Source organism: Pteropus alecto, unplaced genomic scaffold (assembly GCF_000325575.1).
Source record: "Pteropus alecto unplaced genomic scaffold, ASM32557v1 scaffold101, whole genome shotgun sequence".
Classification (NCBI taxonomy): domain Eukaryota; kingdom Metazoa; phylum Chordata; class Mammalia; order Chiroptera; family Pteropodidae; genus Pteropus; species Pteropus alecto.
In genome coordinates this window covers 14,161,492-14,172,592 of record NW_006432945.1, presented here as the reverse complement: position 1 = coordinate 14,172,592, position 11,101 = coordinate 14,161,492, and the positions used below count along the sequence as shown (strand labels likewise).

Sequence of the window (11,101 nt, the reverse complement as noted above, 5' to 3'; positions counted from 1 at the left end):
AATCGAGGGAGAGATATTACACTAATAAATGATTTTTTAAAATCGGCCAAAAAAAAAAAAAAAAAAAACCCGAAACAAAACAAAAAAACTAGACAACCAATGATCCACCCAAAAGTTTCCATCCTTTCCTCGACCCTTTCATACATCAGCTGACGTGGGGGTGGGGGCTACCTGACAGTTTCCAGTTATAAGATGACTCTGAGTGGACAAGCTGGAATGGATGCCAAAGACTTGTGAGCTCTGTCTACTTCAAACAAAACGAACTCAACCAACCAGACACAGTGAGACCCTCAAACAAGAAAATGACTCACCTTACCTAGTATATACTAACTCCACACGATTTTGTTTTTCTAAATACACATTTTTGGATACGATATTGTCTTAAGTTCTTTCTCTTGGGTTCTTGTGCCTTATTTTCTTGTGAAAATAAAGGTTATTTCTCTAGGGATGTTTTGCTCAGGAATAAAGTTTAGGGGGAATTCAGAGTTTGGCTAAAAATTCAGCTCTGAAAACAAGGATACTAGGGATAGGGAAGTCCTTTATCACAAAAGGATTTCAAAAGGCTCTTTACCCACTTGGTGCAGTGCCTGGTGGGGACACATTATTAAAAGGTGTTACTTCTTCCTGCCGGTGGCAGCTTCCTAATTCTTTACCCTTAGAGCTAATATTACTTGTTGGTTAGAATCTATTACGTGTGAAATATCTTTAGCAATCAAAGAAATAAAACCTTAAAAACCGAATCTTAAGCTGGCATTTACAACAGTAGTACCTTTTGACGAAAAGCTCTTTTTCAAATGGCTCAGAAAAATTGAATTAAGAATTAAAAAGAAATTAACTGCGATCCACCTACAACTCCCAATAAGTCGTTTCAGTAAGAGGATTTCATAAAGCTGAGCTGAAGCAACAAACATAAACACCATAGCTGTCCAAGGCAGAAAGGTTTTGGTGTGGATGGCAATGCAGGTACTAGGGCAGAATGGTGACAGCAGCCGCTTGCTGTTCCACCCCTGATGTTGACAATGACCGTTTTACTTGAGAGCTCTAATTTTTATCTAAAGGACAGGCAGATATTTCAGGGAAGAGAACACTATAACAATGTAACATCAACTAAAAAAAGAAAGAAAATTGTTCTCTTTCAGGGTAAAAATTTTAGGAAACACTGCAGTTAAGTTCCAGGTAGGTTATCAATTTCTCCTAAAAAGTAACTTGGCCTTTCCTTTTAATGACATATAGATCATTATAGCTGCTTTGTGCAGACAGATTTTATATATAAAGCCTTTACTCAATTCCTCAAAATGAGCAAGAAGTATAGATCTCCATCCATCACCACTGGTATGTAAGTAATATCAACCAAAGACTGTTTAGTAAAAGGAACCTATTTTTCTCCAAATCTGAACATAATCGGACACGTACTGACTAGTTCCCTATTTCTCACCAGTCAGCTGCTCACGCGTCCTCTTAGTCCCACGACTTGACCAATAGTGATATTGTTCTTTAGGCACAAGTTAAAAAACAAAAATACACGAGATGCTGTATCATGACAAGACAGTCTCAAAAAAAGGGAGGACGGCCTGCTTACATACGATACTGTAAAAGATATTCCCTGACGAAAGAGAAACGGGTTACTTTTCATTGCTTTTACATTTTATAAGGCCAGCTAACTAACAGTTTACATAAACCTACTCACACAGTACGATCAACTCACAAATACTTTAAGGTTTCACAATCAAAATGGCTGTGACTTCCCCCAAACCAAAACAGAGTAAAGCACAAGTCTTTGGCTCTCCTTTAAAAGATAAAAACAAACAAACAAAAAAAAACCCAGCAGGTTACCATCCTAAACCAGACCTTTGTTTGCCTACCAGTAGGGCAAATACCACATTTGTGCATCACTGAGTAATAACACCATTAGAAAAGGCAACTTCACAGAAGTTATTGGCTAAGCGAATTCATTTGAATGCTCTGTTTTGAGGCAGCAAACTGTCACTGTTGCAGATTGGGGAGGGCAGTGGGTGAATCAAGGGGAATTTGCAAGACAGAAAAGGGCCAGGGGAAAAAAAAAAAGAAAAAAACAACTTGGAGCTCCAACCCAGAAGACCTACGGAAAATATGATGAAGTTATATATTCAAGAAAGCAAATGAGAATTATACCAATTTTATGTTTTTTAGGCAAGATAAAAAATACATAGGGAAGACGAGGACAAGGGAAGGGAAACAGGTGGGAGGAGAAGGGGATCGGCCACATTAATGGCGTGGCAAAGAAATTTTTATACATTCTGAGTAGCTGAGTATTTGTAGCTGGCCTTAGAAAGTGTCTTACCATTTAAACATTACTAGAAACCTATGCTATAACTAACTTCTCTTTTGATTAAAAAAGTAACAAGGAATGGATCTTTGGTCACTTCAGCCTTTGTAAATTACCCAGACAGGGCAGCTCCTGAACTTATCTTGTGACGGTACCTAGAAGTAAGACAAAAGAACTACATATAAGTCAACAAATTGAATCTGGATATCTTATTCTCAGTTCTTCTACATTTTTCCAGAGACCGCTTGAAAGAGAAAGTCAGAGTACTTTTATATTCCCAGCTATAATAAAATCCTAAATGATTAAACAGTACTTATTTCTCCTACCTTAACACTCAGAATTGTCCATGTTCATCTGAAAAGTCCAAGTTTTGCTTCTGAATTCAGTGAAAGCAAATACAGTCATCTTCAGAAGAAATTGGCATTTTAATAAGTAGAAAGCATAAAAATTGTATTTCCTACCTGGTTGGTTTCATCTCTTAACTGTCTGTAAAGGCATATATTTTAAAAGCCAGAAAACTCAATGCCTTTAAAAGATTTTGACAGAAAACAGTTAAAGAGTCGAGCAGTTTTGCCAAAATGGGCCACTTACCCTTACAGGCTCAGCACATCACAAAGTATATCACAGAGAAAAGGAAAAGGGAAAAAGAACCCCAAACTTTGGAGGTTTTACTGAAATCCTGAAAGTGCTGTGAGCACTAGGAAAGCTGTTAAGGGTATCTACGAGGTCAGGCAGAACGACCAACGTAAAGTAGGTAAGTCACGGGCACAACGGGACAGTTACCCGTTGTCCCCTGCCTTTCTACCCAACCAGAGTTCTTTCAGAGTGTGGGGCCTTAAAGAGATACAGCTAGAATTAAGGCTACGATGCCAGAGATCCGCACCCCCATGCCCCAAATAAGAACACCTGATAAAGTGAAAAGGACTATTTAAAATCAATTCAAAACAGTGACTTTTATGATTTTATTTTGAATAGGAATACTGTATAAATTAATTCCTGTTCTTGCCTAGTTTACAAAATCAAAATGTTGAAAGCAAGAATGAATGTATCTGAAGGAAACAAGACCAAGAATAACAGAAGTCGAGTTATTACGGGTTTCAAGAGATACCCAAAATGGAACTTTACTTTTATTCTGAACTTTAACAAAATCAATACCTGTAAGTTCCTTTTCAATAGCAGAATCATTTCGAGTTCCCAACTGAACCAACTGCTTCTGAAATTCAGGACTTATTTAACGTGTCCAAAGGAGAAGTGAGATCTGCTTGAATCTGCTTGAATCTGCCTCCGACAGGCTGGAGGCCACAAATGTTGCCTTTTATGGTTACATAGAGAAATGAAAAACCTTGGGACCCTGTCAGACATACAGTTTCTCTCCTTCTCCCAAAAAACAATAAGCGTTTAAAGAGTAACTGTAAGAGGGTATTAAGCAAATCAAAACAAAGCAAAAGAGCAAGTACATTAACAAAAAAGGAAAACATGGAATCAACTGAAAAAGACGCCTCGTCCTCATTCAATGCTCCCACCTCCCAACTAGTCGTACTGCGACAGCTGCGCTCGTGCGAAAAAAACCCTTAAAACATACCCAATATATATGCAGATATAGCTATGTATATCTGTATATATATAATATATATATAAATTTTTATTTAAATAAAAAAGAAAGCTCGAATCCCAAGCCAATATGTGTATATCAAATCCTTGACCAGCCAGGTCTGTAGGGCATAATCAAATTCAATGTGAAATAGTATATAAACACGGTGCCTTGACTGGGCAAATTAAATAATCGCTACTCAAAAGAGTGTTCTGTTTGGGCTCTCCTACTGGTAGGCAACGGCAGGACTGTGTACCCCCACCCCCCACAATTTGTTTCAGTCAATAGTATGAAGACGCAGAGCTTAGACTGAGGTTATGACCTCAGCAGGAGTTAAGGGTTAAGAAAATAAGAAACAAGAAAAATACAAACTCTTGCTTTTACCCAACCAAAGCAATGCAGTAACTTATTACATAACCAGTGCTTTCTGTTTTAGTAGTATAATCCAGAAAGGAAAAATTTTTAAAAATCAGGCGAACAGAGGGATGGGGAGGGTGACTGTATCAAATGATCCCGTGTTTTATAGGGTTCTTAGTTCAGTATAGACACGTGCCATCAGAATATGTGCAGCAGAACTAAATAATAAAGATTCTTCCTTATTCTTTCCAACTTTCACGAAGAATTTTTTCAGTAAGGTAGAGCCAAGTCTAAAATAAACTTCTAGGTACCTATGACCTGCTGTGCTGGGATTCCGAATGGCAACCACTGAGCAATTCGTAAACTACCTTTAAGATCCAGGCAAATCTCTTTGAAAGCCAGAGGTGCCAGTGTATAGGGATTTTATTTTACATTTTTGGGTTTTGGGAGTAAAACCAAAGCATCCGCTGAATTAATGTGGCTCTCTGTTCATTTTAAGTTCAAATCAAATGTTGCAGTTGTAAAGCATGGTCGATTGTCCTGATTTTTCAACACTCTGTAATTTCAACGGAAGCTCAATTTGGAAATTTCCAACCAGCAGCTCGACACAGGGCCTACGCCGACCATGTGACTTCAGCGCTCAGTTCCAGTTCATTTAAAACTTAACCTCCATTTAAATCCGACCAGACAAGCCAAGACAGAGACTTGGTTTTCTGATTACATTAGAGAATGAAAAGAACCCATAATATGGAAATGAAGACTTCAAAAACTAACTGGTAACTATCTCTCTGAGAGGTTAAAAGCGAAAACAAGAAATGAGATCTTCCTGAAAGTTGTAATGCCATGGGAAAAGCACAGCTACACGGGAAGACAGCGACCCGGAAAGGAAAAGGAAATCATGACTTCCACATACCAGTTCTCAGAAGAGCTGGTTCGCTGCACATTTTCTAATAACTGGTCTGTTACTGTCTCTTTGCCTGTCAAGCACCCCAGAACTGTCAGAAAGGCCGGTGCTTTTTGTCTGCTTTAATTTATAGGGTTGTGAGAAGTGGAAAGGATTGTGGGTCAGGGATTATACACTGGGTATGTAATAATACCAAAATACAAGAAAAACCTACTCATTAAGATCATACAATTAATCGAACAGAGTGTATATATAATATCTTCTTTTTTTTAAAGCCCTGGATCCAAGGCGTCCAAAGTTATTAAAATAAAGTTCATTCACAGAACAAAAACAAATTTAATCTGAATTGCTTGCAGATACTGCTAATTTTCTTTTTCTTTTTCTTTTTTTAAATTAAAAAATGCATCAGTGTGAACTATGTGCAGGGTCTGTCTCAGTAGCGGTGTTTGTGCACATTGCCTCTGGCGCTCTGCCGGGACTCCTCTGACCACTCAGAGCAAAAGTGTGAAGTCATCGTCCTTCCGCCCCGTGCCCCATCGGCGGGTTAGGAGCAGAAGATAAACGTGGGACTCCTCGTAGTTCAGGGAGCAGAACCGGGTGCCACTCCCGACCTCTGGGAGTCGCTGTTGTCTCCGCCCCCCTCGGGGTCCTCGGACAGGCTCAGAGAGCCAGTCTTGGCTGACAGGAGGCTGACATTCTCTTGTGTCAAGGCCGATCCATTCGGCACATCACTGTTAACACTAAAAAAAAAAAAAAAAGTTGGCATTTTTTTAAAAGGAGAGAGATAAAAATGATTACTTAGTAGAATAGTATTAAATATTTACAATGTCTTTACGAAAAAGTGCTGCTGATCTCTGCTTCATCAGGTTTACTAGTATATATTTTTTGATAAAATCCATGCCAAGATAAGGCATGGATTTTAAGAGCCCAACCTAAGTCTGAAAGCAACAGAGCATTAGAAATTGTGTGCTACATCACCAGGAGGGGAACTCAGGACTGTGTATCGAAAGTCTCAAAATACAGTGAGGAAATAATTAAAGACATGCAAACGAAGAATGAACTGCAATATTGTTCCTGGTAACTGACATGTACCCTCCACACCTGCAGAAGAATATCAGACAATGGCACAGACCAAATTCAAACCCAGGCGGATGGGGGATGGAGGATGGAGGCTAAATGCCACACCGCTTAGAAATATCGGAAAGGTGTTCAACAAAGTGTTAACACTGGCTTTCGAGAAATTAAAAAACACGGAGGAAAAGGAAACGGAACCAGGAAATTCCTGTTAGGTATTAACAGATAATTCAATCTTGAATCTATTCTAAAATAAGTATAATTCCTGAATTTATGTAAAAGTATTCTTTTCTTAACATATATAGAATCATTATATTTAAAAAATCAAATCATATTTCTAAGGGCATTTCTGTCATGACTGGGTAATAGAAGACTGTAATAATGTCCCTTTCGTTACCTGAATGTCAATGTAAGGTCCTCAGCTGGAACCTTATTTTGTGGTTCCGGCTGTCCATTTTCTGCTTGCTTACTTGTATTCAATTTGCTTTTTATGTCCACAGAACACTGGTTCTCCTTTGAAAGAGAAGGAAATAAACGTAATTATCTTCTATTTAATGGTGCTAATGGAAGAGAGACCAAACTAGATAACACAAATTGATGATCCAGAAATCATTTACTTTTGTAAAATGACCAAAGAAAACAGGCCGACTAGAAGACAGACATACACCAAAACACGTCAAGAGAACCACCCACTTGCTCACTACCCAAGCTGGACAATAAAGGGGGACGGGGGAGGGAATGCCACAAGTTAACATGGGAAAAATCTCACAGAAATGACGACTTAGGAAAAAGGCAAGCCAAAATCTAATATGCATCTATAATGTACTTATTGAAAGAAGAAAAACTACCTCATTTATCTGCTTAGAAAGGATGGGAAAACTATGCAACAAAAAGGTCAATTCACACAACCTGGGAGAATGGTCCAATCCCTTAAGAGTCACAGTTTACTGAAATGAACGTCGTGCACTACGAAGCAAACCCTAAGCACAGCCATGGGTACAAGTCCACAGGAAGGAATGTGTAGGCTGCATCTCATTCATAACAAAAAACATCATCAACAATTTAAGGGCTATGAACACGAGAATGTCATTTGGTAATATATCTTCCGTTAACGGGATGGCATTGGCAAAATCATAAACACCATCCCCTCTCTGCTTCCCGAATCAGTATGTTTCACAGAAATTTAATAACTTCCAGTTAACTACTTTGTTCTCCCTATACGTCTTTCACCACGCAGAATCCTAAGACAACACACTCAAACCAAAAGAGAATGAGGAGAGGAATAATAAAACAGAGAGGAGGCCCATCTTCATGTGACTCATCTAAATATTAATTGCCCACTGAAGAGCCCTGGGGTGATGACCCTGCAGTCCTGGACGATTCCAGAACTCCGCAGCTTTCCTCTCTCCCTCCCCTCTCCCCACCGGAGCACTCACCATGCCCAGCTCCCGGGTTCTCTTGCCGATTTCCCTTTCCACCTGGTGCAGTTCCAAGCTCAGCTGCTCACTGGAGATCATTCCGGGCCACTTTGGAGGTGGCGGTGGGGGCTGTGACTGGCCTGCCAGGGTGTTCGCCTCCCTCTGCAACACCAGCCTGTTACTAACAGCCTGGTGCACAAAGCCAAGCACATACACAACTCAACACATTTCACACCATGCACGGGACGACCAGGCCTGAATCCAGACCACAGCCTTGAGCAGCTTAACATTCACGTGTTTGTAACAAAAATGATGCAACTATGAGGTACGATCTCTCTGAGTACTATCTGAAAAATAGGGGACTCAAACTTAGTGAACGGTAACTTAATCTGAGGTGTAAGCTGCTCTTAGATAAGTCGATTATAAATGTACATTCTTCCCTTGTAATTTATTTCTGTGAAGCCTCAGTAATGGAAACGACTTCAACCGCAGTGAGTCAAATACGTGGCAAGCTTCCAAATGATGCCGACTGTTATTCTTTTGGGACAGAAAATGGGTCTACAAATTTCAACTAAGACAAAAAGTCATCAATTAGCAGGAGAAGGAATAATGCTTTACGGAGTGAAAGGTCTGAATCTTTAAAAATGAATAAAAAAACGGACATAAACATAGCATTTTTTTTTTAAACAAGAAATCAGCAAGAAGTTCTGGACCAATGTAAATAATACAATGGTAAAAGGTGACAAAATGGGAATAGTACGTAGGTTTTCCTATTTCTGAACCTTGCTGCTTATTACCTAAGAGCAAAAGCAGGACTGCGTTCCAAAACATAACTACTATTGGGCTTCCTTACAAGGAGGTCCAAAGCAGAGTCAGAAAGAAATTTATTTCCAAAGTGATGCCTTACTTATTATTAAAGATCCTGGTAGAAGGACAACAGTATCTTTTCCTTTTTCTCCACAAGAGAGCCAAGCAGTTATCAGTAGATGTCTCTAGATTCCAGAGTCAAGGAACATGTCCCCACGTAAAGGTAAACAAAACCTAGCCTTCCTTCAGTGGCGCTTAAAGGATTCTAAAAATCCTTTGTTTTCTGACGTTTTGTTTCTCTTACGTGGCAGGCAGCAAGGTGGAAAAAACAGTGAATTTGGTGGAGTACAAAGACCTGGGTTCATGTTTCAACCTCTGTGAAACTCATAAACTTCAACCAAGACAGGGGAACAGTCACACCTGCCAACATACCTGTCAGGGTCAAACAGGATATGTGATATTAATTTCTAAACTGAAAGAACTACACCGATGAAGGTGCTATTATTATACAGACACTGATTTTTAAAGTCAAAAGTTCTAAGTTTCTACTTTTTAAAGATTTACAAATGCTGTAAAAAAAGATTTACAAATTAAACGAGAAAAATTTTTTAAAATTAAAGAAATATGAGAAATTAAAAACCAATCTTAAGCTAAAGCAGATGCTGATAAAGCACGGTATTATTTTAAACTTAAATGTGCCACCAGGGACTGTAAGATCCCACTGGGAGATTTTAGATAATCTGTCTTCTATTTGCAGGTATTAAATTCTAAGTTTCCTATTGTCCCAGAACTGAACTCTTAAGTACTTAAATTCTTTGAAGAATGGACACCTATACGAACTCTTAAGAAGAGACCTTAAAGTTTTGTGTTCGTAATACCTCAAAAGATCTTCCTTTTAAATCTCTTTGAGAACCTTCAAAAACTAGAATAAAAAACTATCTACAGGCTGGCACCTCTAGTCCACGTAGCTGGGTCTGCTGGCTAATCTGATGGTTCAGCTGCTGCAATTCTAGTCGGAGCTGCTCCCTCTCAGCAGACGGAAGGGGTTTTCCATGACTGGCCACTTCCGACATGGATATTCTCTCTCTTTGGTGGGAAAGAAAGTGGAGAATTAAAATTCTTATTTTTTGGAAAATTTACTAACCAGAAAAACAAAATAAGACAAGTTGGATGATTGTAACGGTTTGTAAAAGAACGGCTCGTACCTCTCACTGAAGTGTCCCTGAGAAGGTAGGTTTTGATGAGGGGAGTACGGAGACCCGCCCCAGCCGCCATGGGCTCCATACGGACTGTAATCTGTAAAAGAGTAAGTGACTCTAGCATCTAGCATGGTGCAGTCAGATTTAATCCTTCTAAGGCAGCCGTATCTGAAAGGCACAGGCACACTGTATACATGGCTATCTGGAAAGATGTCTACCAAAACGGTGACAGGGACATGATGTTTGTTTTCTCCCCAATTTAACAGTCTTGGTAATTTTTTTTGAATTTTTAAAAAATAAGCACGTATTATTTTAATAAAAGCAATGAAGCTATTAAGAACGCAGGCAATCTTCATATACGGAATTTAATTTTAGTTTGTACCCCTAGAATTCCCTGAGTTACAATTAGCTTTCTACAGGGGCAATTCCACAGAAAAGTCTGAGGATCACTGCCTTGGAAGAGCACAGGAAGCACGGACGGCGAGTGGACAGGAGGGACAATGTGTGAAGGGTCGTGCGCATGGGCCTTCCGGATGAGCTTACCTCTCAGATTCTTACCTGAAATGTTGATAGATTTTGTGGGAGCTCCCTGAGGCGCCATGGCCTGCATTGGGCCAGCACCCTGATATATCGTTTTGGAAGTTCGAGAGATGGCACCAAACCGAGAGACTGTTGGTCGATCTCCAAACGGGATGAGGTCGTCGTCACTGGCTTCCGTGGCTCTTCTCTGATGATCCAATCGCTGGTCTCGCATTCCTTTACTCTCCACATTCTGGGAATAAGAAAAATGAGAAACACACCCACACTTAGATCTCTAACATAATTTCCTCTACTCTGTAATAAGGTTTAAAAAGGGTATAATGCTCTCCCTGGTAAGACTAAAATCATTAATTGCCTTTGGTTGTCATACAAAATGTTGCTTTTTCAACCTTGACCAGTCCCCACCCACAACAAGAAACGTTATTTTACATCATGACCCGGTACCCATATACGTTCAAATATAATTTCATGACAAAGAGTTACCCTTACTATATGTAATGTACTCTCGTATTTACATTGTATAATAATGCATATCTTTTTAAGAAGTATAATTTTCATGCATGTGCACACAGAGACATATGCAAAAATATTCATAGTAGCATTGTACATAATAGTAAAAGTCCAAAAACAGCCTTAAGTTCCAACAAGAAAATAAATAAAAAATAACAAAAATATTTATTGTATGATATCAGTTATCATACAATGATATCTGATAAAAGCAGTTAAAAATGAACTTGAACTACCGGTATAAATTTATACACATATCAAAAACGATGCTGAGTGAAATGCAAATTGAAGTATATAATATATAAAGTCTGTAAACATGCAAAATAAAACAGTTGGAGAAGTATAAATCTATCCACGACGTGATAAACTGTCAGTTTAGGACCAAGGCGACCTCCAGGG

The 11,101-nt window shown here is 39.1% G+C and overlaps 1 protein-coding gene across 4 annotated transcripts in view; it reads right to left on the bottom strand.

Annotated features, from left to right (window-relative positions):
* Window positions 1-3,239: 3,239 nt before the first annotated feature.
* The window catches only part of RC3H1 (ring finger and CCCH-type domains 1), a 35,966-nt gene continuing 28,104 nt past the window's right edge, over window positions 3,240-11,101 (bottom strand). For 3 of the 4 annotated variants that reach the window (XM_006907793.3, XM_025043887.1, XM_025043886.1), the window contains exons 14-19: window positions 10,214-10,427; window positions 9,662-9,752; window positions 9,410-9,542; window positions 7,668-7,838; window positions 6,629-6,744; window positions 3,240-5,897 (exon numbers count right to left, since the gene is read on the bottom strand). In XM_006907793.3, the coding sequence (XP_006907855.1) occupies window positions 5,738-5,897; window positions 6,629-6,744; window positions 7,668-7,838; window positions 9,410-9,542; window positions 9,662-9,752; window positions 10,214-10,427 (885 nt within the window). In that variant the 3' untranslated portion in view covers window positions 3,240-5,737. The remainder of the gene's footprint in view (window positions 5,898-6,628; window positions 6,745-7,667; window positions 7,839-9,409; window positions 9,543-9,661; window positions 9,753-10,213; window positions 10,428-11,101) is intronic. The other variant, XM_006907794.3, reaches the window with a different exon arrangement.